Source organism: Cricetulus griseus, chromosome 7 (assembly GCF_003668045.3).
Source record: "Cricetulus griseus strain 17A/GY chromosome 7, alternate assembly CriGri-PICRH-1.0, whole genome shotgun sequence".
In the NCBI taxonomy this organism is placed as follows: Eukaryota; Metazoa; Chordata; class Mammalia; order Rodentia; family Cricetidae; genus Cricetulus; species Cricetulus griseus.
In genome coordinates, this window is record NC_048600.1 from 14970928 (window position 1) to 14997199 (window position 26272).

Consider the following 26272-nt stretch of genomic DNA (forward strand, 5'->3'; position numbering starts at 1 on the left):
CATGCCACTATTACAAGCAGGTTGTTATTGTAATAGGTAGGGTTCCTCCACTAGGGGAGATCATGATCTCTTTTCTCTCCTAGCATCTTCTGGTACTGTGTAAGCTAGCTAGGAAGAAGGGAATTTCCTGGTCAGTCAAGGTTAATTATTTTATGCCTCACACCCAAAGTGAGTGCTATAAAAAGGGATTCTTTTTTTTCTTTTATTTCAAGTTTTCAATATTTTTTTCTTTCAGATTTTTTTATTTGAATTAGAAACAAGATTGTTTTACATGACAATCCCAGTTCCCTTCTCCCTCCCGTCCTCCCCTACCACCCGCCCCCAACTAAAACCCTATCTATCACATATCCTTTCTGCTCCCCCTGGATGGTGAGGCCTTCCATAAGGTATCATCAGCGTCTATCATAACCTTTGGGATAGGGCCTAGGCCCACCCCCATGTGTATTAGCTCAGGGAGTATCCCTCTATGTGGAATGGGCTCCCAAAATCCACACCTATGCTAGGGATAATTACTGAACTACTACAGTAGGTCCTGTAGATTTCCAAGGTTTCCTCACTGAAACCCATGTTCCAGGGGCCTGGATCAGTCCCATGCTGGTATGCCAGCTATCAGTCTGGGGACCAGGAGCTCCCCGATGTTCAGGTCAGTTGTTTCTGTGGGTTTCACCAGCCTGGTCTGGACCCCTTTGCTCTTCACTCATCCTTCTATGCATCTGGATTCCAGTTCAGTTCAGTGATTAGTTGTGGGTGTCGGCTTCTACTTCCACCAGCTCCTGGATGAGGGCTATTGGGTGACATGTAAGTCAGTCATCAATCTCATTATCAGGGGAGGACATTTAAGGTAGCCTCTCCTCTGTTGCTTAGATTGTTGCTGGTATCATCTTTGTAGATCTCCAGACATTTCCCTAGTGCCTGATTTCTCTGCAAACCTAAAATGTCTCCCTCTATTATGGTATCTCCATTCTTGTTATCTTCTATTCTTCCCCTGACTCAACCTTTCTGCTCCCTCATGTCCTCTGCATCCCTCCTCTTCTTCCTTTCTCATTCTCCTAGCTCCCTCCCCCCTCTTCCCATGATTTCAATTTGCTCAGGGGATCTTGTCCCTTTCCCCTTCTCCAGAGGACCATGTATGTCTATCTTACGCTCTTCCTTGTTTACTAGCTTCTCTGGCAGTGTGGATTGTAGGCTGGTAATCCTTTATCTCTAAAATCCACATATGAGTGAGTACATATCATGTTTGTCTTTTTGTGATTGGGTTACCTCACTCAGAATGGTTTCTTCTAGTTCCATCCATTTTCCTGCAAATTTCAAGATTCCATTGTTTTTTTCTGCTGAGTAGTACTCCATTGTGTAAATGTACCACATTTTCTCTATCCATTCTTTGGTTGAGGGGCATCTAGGCTGCTTCCAGTTTCTGGCTATTACAAATAGTGCTGCTATGAACATCCTTGAACAGCCTAAGAGTCGAATTGCTGGGTCTTGTGGTAGACTCATTCCCATTTTCTTGAGGAGTCGCCATACTGATTTCCAAAGTGACTGTACAAGTTGGCACTCCCACCAGCAGTGGAGAAGTGTTCCCCTTTCTCCACATCCTCTCCAGCATGAACTGTCATTGGTGTTTTTGATTTTGGCCATTATGACAGGAGTAAGATGGTATCTCAGAGTTGTTTTGATTTGCATTTCCCTGATGGCTAAGGATGTTGAATACTTTCTTATGTGTCTTTCAGCCATTTTAGATTCTTCTATTGAGAATTGTCTATTTAGTTCTGTACCCCACTTTTTAACTGGATTGTTTGGTGTTTTGGAGACTAGTTTCTTGAGTTCTTTGGATATTTTGGAGATCAGTCCTCTGTCAGTTGTGGGGTTGGTGAATATTTTTTCACAGTCTGTGGGCTGCTGTTTTGTCTTGCTGACTGTGACCTTTGCCTTACAGAAGCTTCTCAGTTTCAGGAGGTCCCATTTATCAATTGTTGACCTCAGTGCCTGTGCTACTGGTGTAATGTTCAGGAAGTGGTCTCCTGTACCAGTTATTAAGGGTATTTCCCACTTTGTCTTCTAATAGGGTTAGTGTGGCTGGGTTTATGTTGAGGTCTTTGATCCATTTTGACTTAAGTTTTGTGCATGGTGATAGGCTTGGGTCTATCTGTAGTCTTCTACATGTCCGAATCCAGTTATGCCAGCACCATTTGTTGAAGATGTTCTCATTGTCCATTGTATAAATTTGGATTGTTTGTCAAAAATCAGGTGTTCGTAGTTGTGTGGGTTAATATCAGGGTTTTCAACTCTATTCCATTGGTCTACCTGTCTATTTTTGTGACAATACCAAGCTGTTTTCAGGACTATAGCTCTGTAAAATAGAGCTTGAAGTCAGGGATGGTGATGCCTCCAGAAGTTCCTTTATTGTACAGGGTTGTTTTGGCTATCCTGGTTTTTTGTTTCTCCATATAAAGTTGAGAATTGTTCTTTCAAGGTCAGTTAAGAATTGTGTTGGGATTTTGATGGGGATTGCATTGAATCTGTAGATTGCTTTTGGCAAGATTGCCATTTTTACTATTTTGATCCTACCTATCCAAGAGCATGGGAGATCTTTCCATTTTCTAGTATCTTCTTTAATTTCTTTCTTTAGAGACTCAAAATTCTTACAGTACGGGTCTTTCACTTTTTTGGTTAGTGTTACCCCAAGGTATTTTATGTTGTTTGTGACAATTGTAAAGGGTGATGTTTCTCTGATTTCTTTCTCCACCAAAGTGTCATCGGTATATAGTAGGGCTACAGATTTTTTTGAGTTAATCTTGTATTCTTCCACTTTGCTGAAGGTGTTTATCAGCTGTAGGAGTTTCCTGGTAGAATTTTTTGGGTCACTTATGTAGACTATCATATCATCTGCAAATAGTGAGAGTTTGACTTCTTCCTTTCCGATTTGTATTCCCTTGATCTCCTTTTGTTGTCTTATTGCTCTAGCTAGAACTTCAAGGACAATATTGAAGAGGTATGGAGAGAGTGGACTTGTCTTGTCTTGTCCCTGATTTTAGAGGAATTGCATTGAGTTTCTCTCCATTTAATTTGATGTTGGCTTTGGCCTTGCTGTATATTGCTTTTATTATGTTGAGGTATGTTCCTGTTATCCCTGATTTCCAAGACCTTTATCATGAAGGGGTGTTGGATTTTGTCAAAGGCTTTTTTGGCATCTAGTGAGATGATCATGTAGTTTTTTTTGTTGTTGTTGTTTTGTTTTTTTCCTCAGTCTGTTTATATGCTGGATTACATTGATGGATTTTTGTATATTGAACCATCCTTGCATCCCTGGTATGAAGCCTACTTGATCATGGTGCATGATTTCGCTGATGTGTTCTTGGATTCAATTTGCCAGCATTTTATTGAGAATTTTTGCATCGATGTTCATGAGGGATATTGGTCTGTAGTTCTCTTTCTTAGTTGTGTCTTTGTGTGGCTTGGGTATCAAGGTTATTGAAGCCTCATAAAAAGAGTTTGTCAATGACCCTTCTGCTTCTATTGGGTGGAATACTCTGAAGAGAATTGGTATTAGCTGTTGCTTGAATTTCTGGTAGAATTCTGTACTGAAGCGATCTGGCCCTGGGCTTTTTTTTGGTTGGAAGACTTCTGATGACTGCTTCTATTTCATTAGGGTTTATAGGTCTCTTTAAGTTGCTTATTTGTTTTTGATTTAATTTTGTAAGTGAAATCTGTCCAGAAAATTGTCCATTTCCTTCAGATTTTTGAATTTTGAGGAATATAGGTTTTTGAAGTATGACCTGATGATTCTCTGGATTTCCTCTGTATCTGTTGTTATGTCCCCCTTTTCATTCCTGATTTTACTAATTGGCATGTTCACTCTCTGCTGTTTGGTAAGTTTGGATAAAGGTTTGTCTATCTTGTTGATTTTCTCAAAGAACCAAATCTTCGTTATATTGTTTCTTTGTATTATTCTCCTAGTTTCCATTTTATTGATTTCAGCCCTCAATTTGATTATTTCCTGGTGTCTGCTCCTCTGGGATGTATTGACTTCTTTGTGTTCTAAAGCTTTCAATTGTGCTGTTAATTCTCTAGTGTGATTATTCTCCTGTTTCTTCATGTGGACATTTATCACTATGAACTTTCCTATTGGCACTGCTTTCAAAGTGTCCCATAGGTTTGGATATGTTGTGTCCGCATTCTCATTGAATTCTAGGAAATCTTTAATTTCTTTTTATATTTCTTCCTAGACCCATGAATTGTGCAATTGGGTGTTACTTAATTTCCATGAGTTTGTAGGTTTTCTGTAATTCATGTGGTTGTTGAATTCTAACTTTAAAGCATGGTGGTCTGATAAGATACAGGGAGCTATTTCAATTTTTTTGTACCTGTTGAGGTTTGCTATGTTGCCAAGTATGTGGTCGATTTTAGAGAAGGTTCCATGTGGAGCTGAGAAGAAGGTAAATTGTTTTGTATTTAGATGGAATTTTCTATAGATATCTGTTAAGTCCAATTGTGCCATAACTTCTATTAGTTCCTTTGTTTCTTTAAGTTTCTGTCTAGTGTTCCTGTCCAGTGGTGAGAGTTGGGTGTTGAAGTTTCCCATTATAAGTGTGTGTGGTTTTATATGTGATTTGAGTTTTAGTAATGTTTCTTTTACAAACGTGGATGCCTTTGTATTTGGGGCATAAATGTTCAGAATTGAGACTTCATCCTGATGGATTTCTCCTATGATGAGTTGGACGTGACCTCCTTCATCTCTTTTGATTGATTTTAGTTTAAAGTCCAATTTGTTGGATATTAGGATTGCCTCCCCTGCTTGTTTATTGGGTCCATTTGATTGGAAAATCTTTCCCCAACCTTTAATTCTTAGGTATCGTCTGTCTTTGAAGTTGAGGTGTGTTTCTTGTATGCAGCAGAAGGATGGATTCTGTCTTCTTATCCATTCTGCTAATCTGTGTCTTTTTATAGGGGAGTTAAGACCATTAATGTTGATAGATATTAATGACCATTGATTGTTCATTCTTGTTTGTTTTTGATTTGATGATGGTGGTGAGATTATGTGTGGGATTCTATCCCTTTTTCCTTTTGGCTGTTGGTAAAGTGGGATTATCTATTGCCTATATTTTTCTGGTTGTAGTTAACTTCCTTGGGTTATAGTTTTCCTTCCAGAACTTTCTGTAGGGCTGGATTGGTGGATATGCATTGTTTGAATGGTTTTGAGTGGTTTTGTCATGGAATATCTTGTTTTCTTCATCTATATTGAGTGAAAGCTTTGCTTGGTATAGTAGTCTGGGCTGGCATCTATGGTCTCTTAGTGTAGGTAGAATATCCATTCGGGACCTTCTGGCTTTCAGAGTTTCCATGAAAAAGTCAGGTGTAATTCTAGTAGGTTTGCCTTTATAAGTTACTTGACCTTTTTCCTTTGCTGCTCTTAATATTTTCTCTTTATTCTGTATGTTTGGTGTTTTGATTATTATGTGGCGAGGAGACCTTTTATTTTGGTTCAGTCTATTTGGTGTTCTGTAGGCTTCTTGTATTTTCATTGGCATGTCTTTCTTTAGGTTGGGAAAGTTTTCTTCTATGGTTTTGTTGAATATGTTTTTTGTGACTTTGAGTTGGATTTCTTCACCTTCTATACCTATTATTCTTATGTTTGGTCTTTTCACGGTATCCCATATTTCCTGGATATTTTGTGTTAGGGATTTGTTGGACTTAAGATTTTCTTTGATTGATGGGTCTATTTCTCCTAGTGTGTCTTCAACTCCTGAGATTCTCTCTTCCATCTCTTGTATTCTGTTGGTTATGCTTATGTCTGTAGTTCCTGATCATTTAACCCAGCTTTTCTATTTCCAGCATTCCCTCAGATTGTGCTTTCTTTATTGTCTCTATTTCAGTTTTTAGGTCTTGAGGTTTGTTGTTATCTTGTAATTTTTGGTTTGTTTTTCTTCCATTTCTTTAAGGGATTTTCTCATGTCCTCTTTGAGGTCCTCTATCATTTTCGTGAAGATGTTTTTAAGGTCATTCTCTTGTGCTTCATCTGCATTGTGATGCTGGTGTATGGTTCCTAGTCTCTGGTGGTGTCATATTGGGTTTTCTGTTGTTGGATGTGCTTTTACCTTGTCCTCTTCTCATCTTTTCTTCTGGTGGGTGTAGCAGGAGTCTCTTCCTCTCCTGGTGGGCATGGGACCAAGGTTCCCTTCTGGTAGATGCAAACAGATCCAATAACCTGATGTCTGTCCTCCTCTCGTGGATGGAGGTGACTGGGGCCTCGGCAGTGTCCAGGTGTGTTGGATCCCACTGCCCAGTTCGGATCTGATGAGCAGACCCTTGGTGTCAGATGTCTGGACCACCAAACTGGAACCAGAAATAGCCCCTGGCCTACCTGGGCTGGTGGAAGGAGGTGGAACTGTTACTGGGGCCTCGGCAGAGTCTGGGTGTGTTGGGTCCTGCTTCGGAGTTCAGATATGGTGAGCAGATCCCTGGCCAGGCTGCCGAACCAGAACTGGAAACAGTCCCCGGACTACCTGGGCCAGTGGATGGAGGCAGAACTACCACCAGGGCCTCGGGAGTATCCGGGTGTGCCAGATCCTGCTGCAGAGTTCAGATCTGCTGAGCAGATCCCTGGCATCAGGTGTCTCTCTAAAAAGGGATTCTTATATTTTCTTCAAGTACCTGGTACGGTGCTTCTCCCTGGTGACTGCTTGATAAATATTGTTAGATATACTTAAAGATGAATTTTTTCCCTATCACAATATATTCAAGAAGGTTGATAAAATTGATAAGGTATATCTATAGCAGAATGTCAGTTGTATGAAGGGCAGGGTCAAGTTTATGTATGTCCTTTTGGACTGTATTAAAGTAGTTCAGGTCAGTGGCAAAGTAGAACCTAAGAGTTCTGTGTAAATTCTATTGCCATTTTCCAACTGAGAGCAGCAGAAGGTGTTTTTGCACATTTTCTTTAAAGTGTGAAATTTGTTATCTTGGCTGTGAAAATCATGAAGCTCTGCATTTAAAATCCACATTTCTTTCTACTCTTCCTTTCCGATGCTCTTCTTCAGAGCACAGGAGTTCATCGGGGATATGGTGGGACATCGTACTTAAGGAACCTTTGTTCAGAAGCCATATCAGTGCCTGATTTATCTAAGAAATGGACAGTGCTATATGATGACATACAATTGAGACTTATTTATTTATTTATTGAGACAGGATGAATTGGATTACTCAATAGACTATTCTGTTTGTTACAGATTTTTTTAAAAAAAATATGATTATTCCATGAAGACTATTGCAAAAATTCCTTCCCAGGAAGACATAAACAATGTTTACCCCTCCTCCCAAGGTCTCAATGACAAACCAAGGCAGGATTCTACCTAGGGAACCAAGCATTTATTTGGCTTACAGAGCATAGGTGGGGGGTTACCTGTGGTATGGGTACTCCTCTCCTAAAGGTTGTACCAGAAAATCTTTACCAGCTTGGATGAGGGCTTCCCCATAGCTGCATGGATGGCACCCCTGCCCCCTGTGTTTCCCAGCCTGTATACTCTAGCCCTTCCCCAAGACCATGTGCAATTAAGGCAGTTACATACAACAGGTGGTAGGGAGAAGCTGCATACTCCGATGAGGGTCTTTTGACTGTATAACATATGCCTGGATGACCCCCTCAGTCCCCCCACCCGTCCCCTAATGATAGGTGGGGCACACACAGGAAAACGCGCTATGTCATCACCACATCACCCGCCACACATTACGGCCTGCGTGAGGACTCTGTACATGCGTGAAACCTCAGTGTGCATGCACAGCCTTCCCTTTAAAAGGTCCAGCCTTCCCCCACCTTCTCCTTCTCTGGCTCCTCTTGGGTTGGCTGACAATCCAACCCCATCCCCCCACCCCTTCTTGTAAATAAACTCCACGTGGGTTGTTCATCTGTAGTTTCCTTTCTGTACACCCGAAGCTGCAGCGTAAAAGAATAACAATGACCACCTTCCAAGAGGGGACATAAACAGTCAACAGGCTCAGTTGGGATTACAGATTTTTTTAAAAAAATCCGTTTAGATGGGGGACAGCTTGCTGGTTCAGGGTTGTAGATTCAAGTATCTTAGAAGATGGATCCTTAGTCAGGACTCAGTGTTGTAAAGTAAGCCAGCAGGTTTGTTGGCCAGCTTGCTGGCTTCTGTTGTAATTATCTGGAGTTAAGAAGAGAGTGAAAAAAATCCCTGGAAATGTGACCCTGTTTCCTTTTGAAATCCATAAGTAACAGAAATGTCAATGCAGAAACACAACCTTTGAGATTGTTTCCATTTGAATATTTCAGGGTTCAAGTCAGAGACAGAGAAGTCAAAGTTAACATCTTTGACATGGCTGGACATCCCTTCTTTTATGAGGTAAGAAAGCCTTCTGGGGAGTTAATTCAAATCATGAGTAAAATTTAGCTCATGTTAGTAGCTTGCCCTCTGAGCCTCAATTTAGTGGATACTCCTTGATTGCTTATGCTCTACTGAAATCGAGATGGGACGTTGCATGGCTGATGTTTCAAACATTTGAATGAATCAACATTTCCACCTTAGGATGCTGGCCTTTCACTTCAGACTTCAGCCCAGAGTGTGAGTAAATAACAGTCACAGTCCCCTATAGATGCAACAGCTCAGCAAGGTCACTAGTGTGACCTTCCTGTCACTCCCCAGCATTGCTGATTCCCTGGAATAAGGCAGAGCAGCCCTGGTTGGTTCATGTTCATCTGTGTAGCAGTCCCTGGATGAGTCATGCACTCCCTGTTGGTGACCTGTTTGCTGCCTTGGTCCTTGTCTTTGCTATTTCCTTCTTTCTTCTTGCTTTGGCTTTATGCTTCCCGTTCTTCATTTGAGGGCTTTCTCAGCTGTTTTTCTTCTTATTGATCTTTTTAGTCCAGTAGGTCCGTGAGTTCCTGTTAATTCATGCACACCCCCACCCCACAGGCACATGTATGTACACTCACACCCAATCCAACCTGCTGATTTGTGGTGTTCCACTGATTTTGATTTTAAAAATTACATTTATTTATGTGTATATGTGTGGAGACATGAATGCCACAATGTGTATGTGTGTCTGCCTGCCTGCCTCTGCCTGTGTGTAGGTAGATCAGCTTTAGGGAGTTGGCCCTCTCTTTCCACCATGTAGCTTTTGGGAATTGGACTAATGCCATCAAGCTTGGCAGGAGGTGCTTTACCCACTGAGCCACCTCACTGGCTGCAGGGGTCTCTGTGACGTGACCACCACAGCCAGCAGAGTAACAATTCACAGGAGGCAAGAAGGCAGTTCAGTTTAATATGACTCAGTAGGTCTGGAGAGATGGCTTAGGGGTGAAGAGCATGGCTGTTCTTCTAGAGGTCCTGAGTTCAGTTCTGGTGGCTCACAACAATCTGTAGTGAGATCAGATCCCTTTTTCTGGTGTTCAGGTATATATCCAGATAAAATACTCATATTCATAAAATAAATAAGTAAGAGCTGGAGAGATGGCTCAGAGGTTAAGAGCACTGCCTGCTCTTCCAGAGGTCCTGAGTTCAATTCCCAGCAACCACATGGTGGCTCACAACCATCTGTCAAGATCTGGTGCCCTCTTCTGTTCTGTAGGCACACATGCAGGCAGAACACTGTATACATAATAAATAAATATCTTTAATTAAAAAGAAAAGAATAGCTTAGCTGCTGAGGCTTGCCTCCGGGCGTCATGTTTAAAATTAAATAAATAAATAAATTCAAATTTTAGGGCCCTGAGTAGTTTATGTAGGCATGTTTAAGCACAGTACAATTTGGTGAAAACCTCCCTGATGATAATTAACTCAATCCTGTGTGCACAATAGAGCACAAAGTAAGCTAAATAAAGATCGGACATAACTACATCAGAACTCTTTGTACAGTACATGTGACATCTTCTGTAAAGATGGATTGTATAGATTAAGAAAAACAAGTTCAGCTGGGTGCCACTGGTGCCTTTAATTCCCAGCACTGGGGAGGCAGAGGCAGGCAGATCTCTGTGAGTTTAAGGCCAGTCAGGTCTACACCAGTGGATACCAGGACAACCAGGGTTATGTAGAGAAACCCTTTCTTGAATCCCCCACCACACATGAAAAAAGGAAAACAAAACAAACCCAATCCTGTAATCCCATTTAAACCAGGCTGAACATTGGAGGGCATGGGGGTGGGGAAACAACTGGGGAATTTTGAGCCACGACTTTAAAAAGATAAGTTACCCTGGGTGGTGGTGGCGCATGCCTTTAATCCCAGCACTCAGGGAGGCAAAGGCAGATGGATCTCTGTGAGTTTGAGGCCAGCCTGGTCTACAAGAGCTAGTTCCAGAACAGCCTCCAAAGCCACAGAGCTTGAAAGTCTCGAAAAACAAACAAAAAATGCAAAACGAAAAAATAAAAAGGTAAGTTACACAGTGTTCATGGTGCTGGGAAGCCAGCTTGGAAGCCTGCAGGCAGTGTAGTGAAGGTTGTATTGGACTGTGCATGGAAGGGAGTGACAGGTGGAGAAGCCTGCAGACATGGTCCACGGGACCGTGAATCTGCTGCAGAGAGACAGGGCAGAGAGGTGGACACTGGGCCTTCAGCCTCATCACTGACGTCCCCATGTGAGAGTTGAGCATGACATTCTGCTAAGCTAGAGGAAGGAAGCTGACGGGAGGGAGCAGTTGATCCCATGCAGGTGGTTGGTGGTACCCAATTGTAGAGAAAGCGATTCAGAAAGGAAGAGGGCCCAGGACAGGATTTGAGGAGGGTTAGTAGTACACAAAGGCAGAGATAAGGAGTTGGTAGAAGATAATTATTGTTTATTTCATTATATCTATAATATTGTATCTATAACATATATATGGATATTCTATGCCACTTGTATGTCTGTGCACCGTGTGCTTGCCTGGTGCTCTCAGAGGTCAGAAGAGGCTGTTTAATTCCCTAGAGTTGGAGTTATGAATGTTTTAAACTATATGTAGGTGATGGGAATCAAACCTGTGTCCTCTGCAAGAACAGCAAGTACTCCAACAAGACCATAGCAACTTCAACAAGGCCACACCTTCTAACCCCTCCCAAGTAGTGTCACTCCCTGATGGTGAAGTGTTCAGATATATGGATGTACAGGCATCATTCTTACTCAAACCACTGCAGTCATCCTCGTGTCTTCTCTCCCTTCTCCTCTCTCTGGCCTGGCTGCCTTGCTGCCCCTGGCACACGCTGGCTTGCACTTGGCTGGTGTTTATCTGAATAAAGAAATCTTAGCCTTACGGACTGTGGATCGATCTCTTCAGACTCCCTCTGCTTTTGTTGTTTCTTACTGTAGTGGACTTTAGGTTTCTCTAAATTAATGATAGAACCTTAAGTTCTTGGTCAAGGTGCTCAGAAGCCCATGCCCAGTGTGAAAGATAAATGTCCCCCTCCCCTTTGGGTTTTATTAATAGCTCAGACTAGCTTCAAATTCACTATGTAGCCTAAGCTGGCCTTAAACTCACAATCACTGTCTCAGCCTCCTGAGTGCTGCTGTAACAGGCATTTCTACCACCCCCCTGCTTCCTCACTTCTGAATGCTTAGCTAGTGTGCGTCTCAGTGCATTTGGAGTTCTTGTTAAAAAAACATAAAGCTATGTCTAGGGCACACGAGCCAGTCAAAGATGGTGCTGAAGGGAAGTCAGATGAGTGAGTCCTGAGTTGTTTACAAAAAAAAGATGATTGGTTGCCTAGATCAAACCAGATGAAGTCACTGCATGAACAGTTCATGTTCACCAGGTAAAGCGTAGGGCACCTAGGTACATGATAGGCTGACCTTTAAAACCATTGCCTGGCTGTTTTTCCCGCTCTGCGGTTTTTCCTTTAAAAGATACTTGCTGTGAGACAATAAATGAGTTCCTGCTTGACTAGACTCCTTGATGTCTCTGATTGTCTCCAGGATCCTGGGAGGCTGGGAAACAGGCAAGCAGTGCACTAACCCTTCCTCGACCCAGCTCTGCCCCCCTTGGGCTAAGACCCTGTACTGTGTTCTCTGTCAAGGTTCCTTCTCACTGCCTCTGCCCCTTGAGTGCACCTGCACTTCTTGTCAAGTCTTTTGGAGCTGCCCCAGAGGCAGCTTGTCGTTTCTCATGTTATCTCAGGACAGTCAGAATGCGTGGAAGGAAGGGAGAAGGAACTTGTGTGTATCATTTTTTCAGGCACCATGCTAAGTGTGCTGCTTTCGTGACCTCACCTCGTCCTAGTACTGTGATCCCCTTTTCCAGATGAGGAAGTACAGAGGGGTTATGTGATTTGCCCAAGGTCACACAACTTCTAGTGGGTGTGACCCAGAGCTGCCTGCTCCTCAGCCGTGCTCCTTACTGTCCGATTACACTGGGCTCTGAGTTTGGGGGTTGAAATTGATGTATAGCCTTGGAGCAGTCTGGAAAGCTCTGCCTGGAATGCTGGGTAAACTGGGATGTGGTGTTTGTGTGGTTGGCAGCCATTGCTCATAATTGTGTCATCTTGCTTTAAGTTCCTTTTGGCTGTTCGCCTACCTTCCTAAAAAGATCTTGACACAGCTATCTTCCAGCAGCTAGAGTGCACTGCCTCTGAGGAGCTGTGATCTGTTTTCTGCTAAAAAATTGTCCCAACCTATAGGTTTGTTTGTTTCATTTTGATTTTATATGAAGCCCTCTAAAAGCCACTAAACCCTGGGATAACAATGAGTACTCTGAATAAGAAAGGACATATTTTATTAATGGCTGTGAGGTGCATTCTTATAAAAATCACAGAGCCAACACCTTGTGCCTCTCTTGCATCTGCAGGTCCGAAATGAATTTTACAAGGACACACAAGGCGTGATACTGGTCTATGACGTGGGACAGAAGGACTCGTTTGATGCCCTTGATTTATGGCTGGCAGAAATGAAGCAGGAGCTTGGGCCTCACGGGAACATGGACAATATCGTCTTTGTTGTATGTGCCAACAAGGTAACTGCTTTGGATTGGGTTACTAGTCCAGCTGTGAGTCTGAGGACACAGAAGGAAAGAGCTGGATGTGTGGCTTAGCCTGGAATCCCAGGACTCGGGGACTGAAAGCAGGAGAATTATGAGCTGGAGGCCAAGTGAGCTATGTGGAGAGTGCAGGCCAGCCTGGGTGGCTTGGTGAGTCTTCAAGCATAGATGCACACATGCACACCCAGAGGAAGTGCTATTCTGTAACATAGAAATCAGTAATTGGTAGCCATTGAAAACATGTCTGAGACAAAAACCAGAAAACCTGGTCTAACTGGATTTTTATTCATTTTTTTTCCCCTTGGTGTCCAGCTTGAGGAAACAGTCTGGGAAAAGCCTAATATTCATAGCTTGACCTGGTGGGAGGGGTTGTTCATGGCAACAGCAGATAGCCCCTTGGGTAGGATAGGTCATGATGTAACTTTCACAGATGTATATAGCAGCTTCTTTCCCATGGGAGGAAGTGGCAGATGCCACCTAAATTAGACAGAAAACCCAGTCAATGGATTTCTGCTGTTTGGTCCCGTTTAACCTGGTACTTTTATACATAGCTTGAGGCTCAGTGATGAAGGCTTCATTGGGCCTGATGTATTGGGACAAGGGTGGATCTTCTTTCTATCCCCTCCCTACTTTCTGTTTCAGATTGACTGCACCAAACACCGCTGTATTGATGAAAGTGAGGGGCGTCTTTGGGCTGAAAGCAGGGGGTTCCTGTACTTTGAAACATCAGCACAAACTGGAGAGGGAATCAATGAGATGTTCCAGGTAACCAAACATCTGTTCTAGGCTTTGTACCAAAGGCAGCTCATAGTTAAGATTCTGAGAAGCAGAACAGTAAAGGGACTTTCTCAAAAAGGGAGAGGACTGTGGGGGGAGAGAGATGATTGATCTGTTTGCTCTGTTGTAGGTAAGACCTGCTCATCACCACAGTGTCTCAGTTACATATCACCAGGTGTCTTAGTTACTGTTCTCATTGCTGCCATAAAATACTTGTCAAAAGCAAGTTGAGGAAGACAATGGGTTTATTTTAGGTCACAGTTGAAGAGCACAGGCCATTGTCCAGGGAGGCTAAGGTGACAGTAGGTTGCAGCATCTGGTCCAGTTGCACCCACGATCAGGAAACAGAGAAAGGTGAAACTGGTGCTCAGCTCCCTGTTTATTCAGTCAGGGATTCATCCCATGGGATGGTGCTGTCATATTTAGGGTGAGTCTTCCTAACCCAGTCTAGAAAAGTCCTCACAGACATTCCACAGTGATTCTAATCCCATCAAGTAGACTGTCAAAATGAACTCACACCTGGGGAAGTTCTTCAACACGAGACATGGTCTCACTATGTAGTCCTGACTGTCCTAGAACTCACTATGTAGACCAGACTGGCCTTGAACTCCCAGAGGTTTGACTGCTTCTGTCTCCTGAGTGCTGGGCTCAAAGGCATGTACCACCACCCCTGGCTAGAGCCTAGGAATTTGCGTCTTGGTAAAACACTCCAGGTGGTTGTGGTGGTCATCAGGTTTAGCAAGTTACTGTGCTATTTCACTGGGATGGAGATTTTTCTTCAAAACTATCTTTAGATAATGGTGTTACATTCATATGAAGCCTAGTTATGGCAGAATTGCCTTACCACATGCAGTTATCTAAGCCTGTACTCCCAGAGCAGCTCACTGAGGTTACAGATAGCTTAGAGAATAGGAGACCATCATTACATAATCCAGCTGGTCACCCATAAAAACCCGAAAGGCAGTATAGAAGAATGTGCTCACATGGCAGCCTGAGTAGATTTCTTGTTACTATTGTGTGTATGCATGCACATGTGTATGGTGTACTCTCAGGTGTGCAGAGGTACATGTCCAGTGTCTTTCTCTGTTGCTCTTCATCTTTTGAGCCAGGGTGTCTCAATCAACCTGGAGCTCACCATCTATCTAGACTGGTAGCCAGACAGTCACTGAGATCCATTTGTCTACTTCTTCCCCAGCCACTGTTCCTGGCTCTTTAGCCCCACATGTCACTCCTTCCCCCCATCTTTTTTGAGATAGGGTTTTTCTGTGTAGCCCTAGCTGTCCTGGAACCTACACTGTAGACCAGGCTGGCCTCAAACTCACAGAGATCCTCCTGCCTCTGCCTCCCAAGTGTTGGAACTAAAAGTGTGTGCTACCACTGCCTGGCTGTCCCCAGACCATTTTTTTTAAAAGGTTTATTTATTTATTTGTTTATTTTATATGTATGGGTGTTTGCCTGGTACCACAGAGGCCAGAAGAGAGTGGTGGATCCTCTGGAGCTGGAGTTAGAAGCAATGTGAGCTCCCATGTGGGTGCTGGAACTGAACTCAGGGCCTCTCAAGAGCAAAGAGTGCCTTTAGCTGCTGAGCCATCTCTCCGGTGCCCAAATAAGATACTTTTTAAAGATGTATTTTCCTTTAATTGTTTAAGTATATTTTCCTTTATTTCCTTCCAGTCTTTCTTATAGCTAGCTGTTTTGAAGCTTACCGATTCCAGTATTAGAACCAGCGTGGGTTCAGTTACTACCGACTGCTTTCCGCTAACATTGATCATGTTTTCTGGTCCCTTTGTGTGGTAGTAATGTTTTGATTGGGTAACACATCTGTGGAGAGTACACTGTAGAGACCCTGCAGATTTGTCTGTCTTTTCCAGAAGAATATGGCTTCTTGTTGCAGGAGGCAGAGTGCAATGAACTCACGTAAACTTGCATTTTTTGCTTTAACAAATCACAGATCTGAAGGAAGTCTGAAATGGTCCCTAAACCTTCTAATTTGGCAGGATTCAGCTTCCACATTCTGCTCTAACCACTTGTGTTGGTTCTTAACTTTTGGTGTGGTTAGGATGGGTGAGACCTGAGGTGCAGCCTTTCTGTGTGCTCCAGGGGGGTTTCAGGAGCACCAATGAGGTGTTCTGGGAAGGCCAATCTCGGGTGTCTTGGGCTGGTTCTTCCCCTAGAAAATATGGATTGTATTCTCAGCTCTTGTCTGGCAAGCCTCAGGTGGCTTCAGTCTTCATATGATAACCTACTTCTTAGCTACAAACCCACAAGGAAGCCCCGCCTATTGTGGGCCCAGCTCTGCTGATTCTTGCCACTGCTGTAGCCTCAGACTCTGGTCTCTGCCTCTGCCTCTGCCTCCTTCTCTCAGTGGGACTTTGTGTCTGCCTGATCCAGATATGGCCTCTAGGATGAGAGTGGTTTACCTCTTTGTAGTTCATGCTTGCTTTTGTTCACTGCTGAAAGTAGCTGCCTTGTGCATTTGTTCTGTTTGATGGTTGACTGGGGTCTGGTCTAGCATTCTGTATTGGATGGAAGTAAGACCTGAGATTTACCGTTTTGACCTTACTCCTCCTGTGAAGATCACAGCTGGTCTTCTATCACCATGTGTTCTCATAACTACATGTGCCTACAGAATGTATCTATTTCTATTTCACGTTAATTCCAGGATACCAGAAAATGTCAACCCTAACCCTAGTGACATTTGTGAACTGTGAACCCTTCTTGATGCTTTTATCTTGGTAGAAATGGTAGGTAAATGAGTCTGTTTTCTTGTTTGGCTGACTAGACACAGTATCGCTGTTCTGTAGGTAAGCCCTAAGCTGTGCTTTCCTGGTGACTCAGTTGATAAACATTTTCTTGATTTTCTGCTTGCTTAATAGAGACTTTGTGCCAGGAGGAAGGTGGTTTTGTCTGATCTGATGTTGCTAGCAAAGGGCGATACTAAGATCACCACAGTAAACCAGCACCCTTTGGTCCTGGTCTAGTGGCTTTTCCCATGATGCTCTTTCTTTCCAGATGTCAAGGCTTCTTGTTAGGTTCCCAGTAGGTTTGCAGTTACTGGAAATGAGAAAGAGAAACTTAAGGGAAAGATACATTTTTAAAGATTCATTTTATTTTTAATTGTGTGTGTGTTTGCATGTGATGTGAGGAGCCAGAGGCATCAGTTGAAGGCAGTTGTGAGTCATCTATCATGGTCCTGGGAGCCACACTTCAGTCCTTTAGAAGAGCAGTGCATACTCTAACTACTGAGCCAGTTCTCCAGCCCCAAAGACACATTTACAATAGGAGGTAAACAGTGCTGTTGGAGAAACTGAAAGAGAGGAAGATATTTTAAGAGAAACTAAGGGAAGAGGAGATACATCAATTAAAAGTAGTTATAGGCGCTGGGACTGCACAATACTTACCTAGCAGGAGAGGAGGGGAGAAAGGAGAGGAGAGAGAAGGGGGAGGGGAGAGGAGGGAGGGAGCAGAGAGGAGAGGAGAGAGGAAGAAGAGGAGAAGGAAGGCAGGAGAGGAAAGAGAAGGGGAGGAGAGGAGAGAGGAGACTTACTCTACTTATAATTACAGAAATGAGGGCTGGAGAGATGGCTCAGAGGTTAAGAGCACTTGTTCTTGAAAAAGATTCAGATTGAGTTTACCCAGGAATACACACTACCAAGCTGCACATGGTAATGGCAGGCCTGTCATTGTAGCACTAAGAGGCAGAGATAGGATCATGAGTTCAGTATCACCCTCTGCTACATAGCTAGTTCAGGGCCCGCCTAGGCTATGTGAGACCCTGTTTCAGAAAAACAAATAGAAAACAAAATGATTCAGTATTGTCTGCAGTGACCAAAAGACTTAAAATAACTGGCAAGTCCAGAAATAGGGAATTAAATAAAGGGCTCACCTTTATTTAATTATAGGCTATACCTATTATGTGGTATAGCCACATAATAGGATCCTGAAGGCACTGGAGAGCAAAGAGCTCTGTAAATACAGAACAACTCCAAGGCAGACCTAGGGATTGAATCCAGGTCCATGCTCATGTTAAGCAATCACTGTTCCACTGAGCTGGTCCCAAGGCTTCTTTTTACTTTTTGTTTGAGACTGGGTCTCATTAAGTTACTGAGGCTGGTCTTGAACTCACTCTGTAGGTCGGGCAGACCTTGAACTCCTGCTTCTCCTGCCTTAGCCTCCCAAGTAGCTGGGATGACAGGAGTGCATCACCAGGCCTGCACAAGATGTATTATGTGGGACACTGAAGCTGCTAAGCATTGGGTGGCATCTGAGATCTTTCATGCAATTGCTTGTGTATTTGTGTGTGACGTGTGCTGGTAGCAGATGTTTCTGTAGGGATCCTGAAATATGCTAATGATGGCTATATCAGGGAGAAAGGTTTTAGATTTTACTGTTGGAATTTTTCTAACAGTTCATCTCTTACCAACCTCAAATGTGCTTCTCTGAGAGTAGAATCATGAATCATTTTAATTTTTAAAATTAAACTAATACATTTTAAGTTAGTTTATACTTTTCTGTTTTAAAAATACGTAGTTAGGAGGTTGGGTGGAACACTAAGGCCCCGGGCTCTTAAAGTTACTGAAGTGTGTGAAAGGAACTCCTATCTCACAGAATCACTTCTCTGGGTTGTGTTTTCTTCCTTCCTACAGACCTTTTATGTGTCCATAGTTGACTTGTGTGAAAATGGCGGGAAGCGTCCTACTGCAAATAACAGTGCTAGTTTCACCAAAGAACAAGCAGACACCATTCGCAGAATTCGAAATAGTAAGGACAGTTGGGACATGCTGGGAGTCAGACCTGGGGCCTCAAGGTAAGTTTAGTGCACAGTTCCGGAAGAGCCCGAGACTCTGTTGCCAAAAGTGCTACCCAGTCTTTCCTTCTAATTAGCTAGAAACTTGAAGTGTGTGGCAATAAGTTTGCTAAGGACTCTGCCCCACTAACTCAAACCAGAGAAATGAAACAGAAGGCACATTGCCTGCCAAGCAAGCTATGTCATGTTTCTGCGTAAACACTTGATGAAATGGCTTGCCCCACCTTTGTGTTGAGCAAGAATCTGACACAACCTTAGGAAACTTTACAAAAATAATTCTTAAATCGTAAAATTTTAGAAGAAGAAAGATTGCTCCCATTTTACTGGGGAAACTGGTATTCAGTAGAATATGAGTGATCATTAAGGACCCAGGAGACAGAGGTGTCTCTCTGCCCAACTGTCTTTCTCATAAACCCCACTCATTCTCATCTGTGATTGGGTTTTGTGTAGTTACCTGTTTTATTCTACAGATATATTCAGGAAGAGCTGGGCATGGCGATTGTAGAAGAAGAAAAGTCCAGCTCTTTATTCACTTTGGTTAACTATAATCTACCAGAGCTCTGGTAAATCCCAGGCCTCTGTCATTTCTGTTTCCTTAACCCATATAAACACACGTTTATCTACACAGCTGTGTCTGTCAAATGATGTTGGCACATATGGGACAAATCCTTGAACATTAGAATATTACATCTAGAGAATTCTGGTACTTGTTTGGGGCTGAAATCCTACAGTGTGTAAGATTGTTGACACACACCTGCACCAGTCTTGTTCCTCTAGAACTTTCCCTTGAGAGTCTTTCTGTGCCTGTATATCTTGAAAGGTACTCAGTGCAGTGCAGGGGCCAGGTGTAACACTGAGTTCGCCTAGACATACCCCCCTAGAGCATTGGCTCCACTGGCCCTGCCCCACACTCCATCTTGAAGAAGGAGGGGACCCTGTACTCACCTCAAGGACACAGGGCCTAGATAAATACAAATCTGGCCATTCAAAGTTCTTCCAAGAAGGGGAGTACCTTTTGATAACTAATACAAAGATGGCATATGTAGGGGCTGGGGAAGACGGCTCACTGGATGACGTGTTTGCTACACAGGCATGAGGACCTCAGTTTGAATCCCAGCACCCACACACAAGCCAGGCATGGCAGCATATGTGTATCCTAGTTTGGGGAAGGCACAGACAAGTGACTCCCTGGAGCTCACTGGTCACCCAGTCTAGCCAAAGCAGCCATGTTGAGGCTTAACAGACCTGACTTAAAAATTAAGGTGGGGAATGATAGAAGACAGCTGGCATTGACCTCTGGCCTCTCAATGCTCACGCATGCACAGACACAGGCACACAGCACCCAAACACACTGCATAGAAAAGACTACACATTGTATATGTAGAATATGCAAAGGACTCACCCAGTGGCAGGAAAAACCAGCCTGTATACCTAAGACACAGGGACTTAGCCTCTCCAGATTGACACCTGACTTTCTACCATCTCCAGGCCAGCAAAGGGCGTCTCTTTAATTGGGGGCGGGGGGTGCTATGAGAAGTCCTTCCAACAAAGACAGAAGAGTGAAGGCACCTGATACAGCACCATGCCATGCTGACAGGGTTGCAGGGACTCTGGTGACAGAAGGAAGCTTGGGAAGTAAGACCATGTGGTGGAGACAGAGGTGGAGACAGAGGCTGACACCGAGGATGACTGGGAGTAGGCATGGGGAAGAAATCTGCAATCTGGGCCTTCTCCAGCCAGTCCCTGCTGCTCAGGACTGTGGGGGCCTCTCAGCATCTCCTTCTTTATCTTCTGTGGCTATTGGGCACATCAGCGGCCCCAGTGGCTTTTGCTTCATGTTGTATAAGCTTTCTTAACTGTTCTCACTGACACCTCCCCCTGAACCGTGGCTCTCAGGCCTGGGCTGCTGTGGTAATCTCCTGCCTGTCTCTCAATGTTAGAAACAGCTTTCTCAGTGCCCACTGCCACAAAATGCCTGCTATTGTTACTGACAATCAAATGCAGTGTTTTTCCTTGTTTTGCTTTGGAGGCCTCTCTGCCAGTTCCTCCCTAGCACTCTGAGTCCCCCAACCCGTGCTAATCACAAGCCCCTCTTCTTCCAGAAGCTTCTCTCAAGGGATTTTCCCTGGTGCCCAGACTCTCATCCCTCAGTTAGTGAAGGCTTGCTCTGTGCCCCTGAGTGTCTAAAGCTGCCTGGCAGCAGCTGACCCTTCTTGGACTGTCTCTAGACTCACTTACACTGTATTTTTCTACTGTATAGGACCTATTGTTTGTTCATTATTTTCTAATCTTTTAGTCCTACCTTTGAGAAAAGGAAGTAATTGCACGGGAGACATGTTGGATATCTAGAGAGCTGGGATGCATGATTTGGGACCAACCCAAGTTACTGACAGCTTGGCTGCTTTTCACAGGGAGGAAGTCAATAAGGCCTACCGGAAGCTGGCTGTACTGCTTCACCCAGACAAATGTGTAGCGCCTGGCAGTGAAGATGCCTTCAAAGCAGTTGTGAATGCCCGGACAGCCCTCCTGAAAAACATCAAGTAGAAGGCAGAGGAAACAACAGGCGGGCTCAAGTGCAAACAGACTCCTCTTGAGGTGAAATAGCCAACATGGATTTTTCCTTCACAAATGCTCACTGTTCGGTTCCCTCATGTGCTGTCATTTGTAAGCTAATAGTATGGGTGCCTGTTGCCATGTTGTGGGCCCTTTGCAGTGAGGTGACTGCTTTTGTGTGAGAGAGAGCTCCACATCTCTATGCATTGCATTTCTTATTGCCAGATAACTCAGTGTTCGTAATTGTAGCATCGCTTAGGCATTGGCTTCTGAAAGTCCATGAGGCTTCTAGAGAAGGGGAGGCTAGCAGGACACTTAGACTGACCTGCCTCTCCTCCCACCCACCCATCCATGTGCCATCATCAGAGAAGGGAATAAGATCAGGAAAGACAATGACAAGCCAGCAGATAGCACCCAGCCCCTGGGAGCTTCGCATTCCTGCTTCTTGGCTAGTATTTTAACAATCAGTCTATAGTTAGAGTCAGGCATGGGGGCTCATGCCTATCATCCCAGCACTCAGGAGGATGAGGCAGGAGGATTGTGAGTTTGAGGCCAATCTGGACTACATGGTGAGACTCTTTCAAACAAAAAAGGAAAAACCCGCCCCCTTGGAGAAGAATGGAAAGTGAAGTGACACTGTTCTGTCGACCTGCCTTTTAGGAGATTTCACTCTGTTCCTTCTTCAACCAGCAGGGGGAGGGATGAGCCAGTGCTAAGAGAAAGGTAGTACCCAGAGGCGATGGGGACCCCGAAGCCCACCCTAGATCCCAGGTCTTTGCTCTGCCCTAGAACTAGTTGTCAGCAAGCAGCAAGGAGTGCTGTGCCCCTGGGAATGAGGGACCAGAGGCCAAGACAGAAGCACTAGAAGGTGTGCTGTAGATTACTCGGGAGCATGTGCCCAGCCACACCACACAGAGGAAAGGCCAGCTGAGCTCAGGTGTATTGGGCACTAGGAGGGACCCTATGTAAGACTTGTCCCTTTCCTCATTCCTTACCACAGGGGGTGGCAGAGGCAGGCAATTCTCTTCCACAAGCAAGTCTCTTTCTTCAGCACCAGTGTTAATCCATTTCTCCTCTCACCCCACTCTACTGTTGTACCCCACATCCACCATGACCTCTCTTCTTGAATCCCTAGCATTGCCCTAGGCTCAGCTGACTGGAAATAAGTATGATGTGCTGGGGGCACAGTGGGGCATCTTGGGCCTATGTAGGGCAGAATCTCTACAGTTTATGTTAGGCTCCAAATTTCTGAAGAGAATTTTTAAACTACAAGTATGAAAACTCATTTTGCACAGAGAACCATTCCTCACGCTATTGGCCCTGCCTAGTACACAGCGCCGGATGGAGCTGGATGGACCATTGGGGCTGCGTTTCCTACAGCACTTAGGGGAGCGAGCTCATTGCTTGACTCATGTCTCTTAGCTCTCTTAGCTGTGTTACTCATATTTTTAGCTTCAGCCACCTGTGCTAACTGGAGCTTTGAAGGATATAAAAACATTACTAGGCTGTGACTTTTAAACACCTATCCCGTAATGGTTGCTGGATAACATCTCTCTTACCTAGGAAGACAAGCCCCTGTCTTATCATCCAAGCCACTGCAGTTTTGTGGATTATTTCCTTCCACGTAGTAGCCTCACTTTGCATGGCTGTGCTCAGCTATACTGAGCTTGAAAATGCTGTCCTTCATGAATTCAGATCTGTGAAAAAAGATAAGGAGATCTGATATGTGGCCTGATGATTTCCTCTGGTTCTTGAGCTAGCTTCTCGGATGAGAGAATTCCACTCCAGCTTCTTGTGGGCCTCAGTTCTGTTTGAGGCTTCTCTCATGCCTAACGTACCCCACTATCCAACTGCTCTTTGAACAGAAGGTGGGAGTCCTGTGGATGAGGGGTTGTTTTTGGTGCTGTCAGCCCGAGTGTGGGGCCCAGTCTTCGCCATGGTTGTTAAAGACACCTTATTCAGCAGCATGGGCAGATGAAGTCATAGCAGGGCACTCCAGTGTCCCCATTCGGATCCCTTAGAGGGGCTAAGACTCTGTTTCTAAGACCTTACTCGTTAGCATTTAGGGTGGCTGTACTACTTCATGTGTGTAATAGTGATGAGTTGGAAAGGTTGAGCTTCAGGACCCCAGGGTTTTTCTAATTTCCATAAGCCCATCTAAGCAGGGCTTTAGAACCATCAGAGCCTGCATCAAAATGAACCTTATCTTCTTGAAACCCCTTACAGCCCTCCAAGTTCACTGAACTTCTCAGCACAGGTGTGTGCTTCATCCTTGATGCTCTTTAAAACCCTTCACCCAGTTAAGATCTCAGAACATCAGCAGGAGTCACAACTCAAGTTATTTCAGTGGCTAAAAATTTATAAAGGACCTTGTTTCCCCAAAAAAAGGAATTAAAGAAAAGCCTTGTCTTCTACATCTGAGTCATCAACAAGTTTGTCACTTCTTCAACTTGTTGGAAATCCCTGGAGGCATTTCAGAGTAACTCTTCCAGCCATCTCAAGCACTTTAAAGCATATCCCCCTTTTGTGTTAGAGACTGTCCTCTCCTCCTGTGCCTCTCTATGAATGGCTGTTCTCCGATGTCAGCGTCTCTTACTTAAGCACTGCCACTTTATTTCCCCATTTAAATGTGCCCGTGGTTTTATCAGCCTGGTAACTTAAGAGTCCAGATGTCTAGGATAAAATGGCTGTCATTCTATAAACTGTTCACCATTCTTTAAGGCTTATATTTACCTCAGGAAACTTATTCTAGTATGTTCTCACCAATTGAAATCTCAAGTGATAAATACTTCTTTACACCTACACACTGGTACCTAATTCTGTCTTAGTTCAGTGAGCCATAGGTCAGGCAGCTAGATGGTTAGTGAGCCATAAGTCGGGCGGCTAGATGGCTGAAAGCTCATTGGAGTAAAACAAGGAGTGCCTGCCAGCACTGAATCAGGGACAAGTGGCTATTCCAACCAGAGTGGCATCTGTCACCAGTAAGATGAAGGGATTGCCTTTGGCAGTGACAGTGTCCTATTCCAGGTCTGGAATGGCATTTTTCTCACACTGCAGCCCATGAAGCTAAGTCCCTCAGCATTTTTAGAGAACTTTTGAAAATGAATTTAGTTGCATAATCAAGCTGAGCAATTTCCACTGTGGGCTTCACAAGCAAGGAGCTGCTCACCCTGCTCATCCTGGTGCTGAACACAGCTGTAGACATGGTTAGTGCCCCTAGGACATTAGCTGATGGTACCATTAGCTGTCTCTGGGGAGGATGGATGTGTTCACTTGTGGTGCAGGTGGGCAGTGGTTGTGTCTATCACACAGTGTGGTGCCCGGCTGTCTGGTAAAGGCTCTTGGTGGGAGGACTGTTACTGTAAAGTTGGGCAGTTTGGGTTAGCTCCCTGCACTGATTATGCTGTGCACATTCTTTCCCTTGACTGTGAATGCTCTTACAAGGTAATTTACATATTTGCTTTCTGTTGAAATGACTGAAAGTGTAAAATCTACCAGTTGTTTATGTCTTGTATACAGAGTGTCATATGTATTTAAGTTGTGTATTTTTATAGAGTAAAGTCAAATAGCAAACTCTGGTCTGCTGGCTGCATTAATTTGTTGAGACCCTGACCTTTGGTGTGAAACTAGACTAAACTAAACTGGAATCCAGTTGCTCATCAGCTGTGAACTTCATGCACAAGACATGTAGCTCACCATAATCCCAGCACTCAGGAGACTGAGGCAGGGAGATCATGAGTTTGAAGCCAATCTTGGTCACAAAGAGAGATCCTATCTCAAAAACATGAACCAGGCGTAGTGGTGCTGTAGTCTACCCCAGTACTCGGGACAGGAGGATCAGGGAGATCCTGGTCTGGGTAGCTGGTTCCAGGCCAGCCAGGCTATAGAGTGAGACCCTGCCTCAAAAAGCAAAGCAAAGAGAAGCAGAAGGACCAATGGGGAAAATGCAGAAAATTGTACTTGTTGGTCCCTTAGGCCAATCTGATTCAGTTAAGTGCAGCTTTGTAGTTCACATGAAACTATTAACTCATTTTGAAGTGGTGCAGACCAAGCTAAAGTGGGAAAGTCTGCTTAGTGTAGATGATGCCTTGGGTTCGATAGTGCCAGTTGACTGACTAATGCATTAATTCAGTTACCCAACCCTTAAGATGCAGGATCACTGGAGTTTGAGTCTCGTAGGACCAGTCTGCAGGAAGCAGCCTGTCTCTGAAGGCTGCAAGCCAGAACTTTGCTTTCATTCTCATGCAGACTCTGGTCTGCCTAGCACTCTGAGACCCCAGAAAATGGCCCACCTCACTCTCAGAACTGCATCCCTTGTAGAGATATTCCAAATGCCTCACTTCTTTTTGTTTTGTTTTTTGAGACAGGGTTTCTCTGTAGCTTTGGAGCCTGTCCTAGAACTCGCTCTGTAGACCAGGCTGGCCTCTAACTCACAAGAGATCTGCCTGTCTCTGCATCTGGGGTACTGGGATTAAAGGCATGCGCCACCAACGTCTGGCGTGCCTCACTTCTTAAAGGGCCCATCTGTCCTCCCTGGCCACAAAGGTAAGTCCAGGAAACAGAAGTGTAACTCCAAGCTCAGCCAGTCAGCACACTATATTGTTGTCCACATTTTGTGTGTGTCTATGTGCCTATGGTGCACATGTGTATGAGTACATGTATGTTGGGGCTGGAGGTCATTGCAGGTGTCTCTTTTTATCACTTTATTTTTTGAGACAGGATATCTCCCCGAATCTGGAGCTCACAGATTAGGCTGCACTTGCTGGCCAGCAAGCTACAGGGATTTTCCCGTCTCCCCGGCACTAGGTTATAGGTGTGTACCACCATCCCTAGTCCCCCAAGCCCCCACCCCCAGTGTAGGTCCTGGGGATTGAACTCACGTTTTATGGCAAACACTTTCCTAACTGAGCCATCTCCTCAGCCCTATTACCTGCATTTTACAGATGAGAGAAACTGACTCATTTCCCCAAGGCCATGTAGAAAACCATTCAAACCCAAGGCTGTTTGGATTTAGAATTCACATTTTAAATCTGTACCTACAGACTCAACTTACAAGGCTATATTCTGATTTTTAAGAATACCTTAAGCTGGGCTGGCAAGATGGCTCAGAGGTTAAGAGCACTGACTGCTCTTCCACAGGACCTGAGTTCAATTCCCAGCAACCACATGGTGGCTCATAACCATCC

The 26272-nt window shown here is 44.2% G+C and overlaps 1 protein-coding gene across 1 annotated transcript in view; it reads left to right on the top strand.

Moving 5' to 3' along the window:
* The window catches only part of Dnajc27 (DnaJ heat shock protein family (Hsp40) member C27), a 29607-nt gene extending 4943 nt beyond the window's left edge, over positions 1-24664 (top strand). Inside the window, exons 3-7 of the mRNA XM_027424553.2 lie at positions 8288-8357; positions 12761-12925; positions 13592-13714; positions 18373-18533; positions 20945-24664. Of these exons, the coding sequence (XP_027280354.1) occupies positions 8288-8357; positions 12761-12925; positions 13592-13714; positions 18373-18533; positions 20945-21077 (652 nt within the window). The 3' untranslated portion in view covers positions 21078-24664. The remainder of the gene's footprint in view (positions 1-8287; positions 8358-12760; positions 12926-13591; positions 13715-18372; positions 18534-20944) is intronic.
* Positions 24665-26272: the final 1608 nt, after the last annotated feature.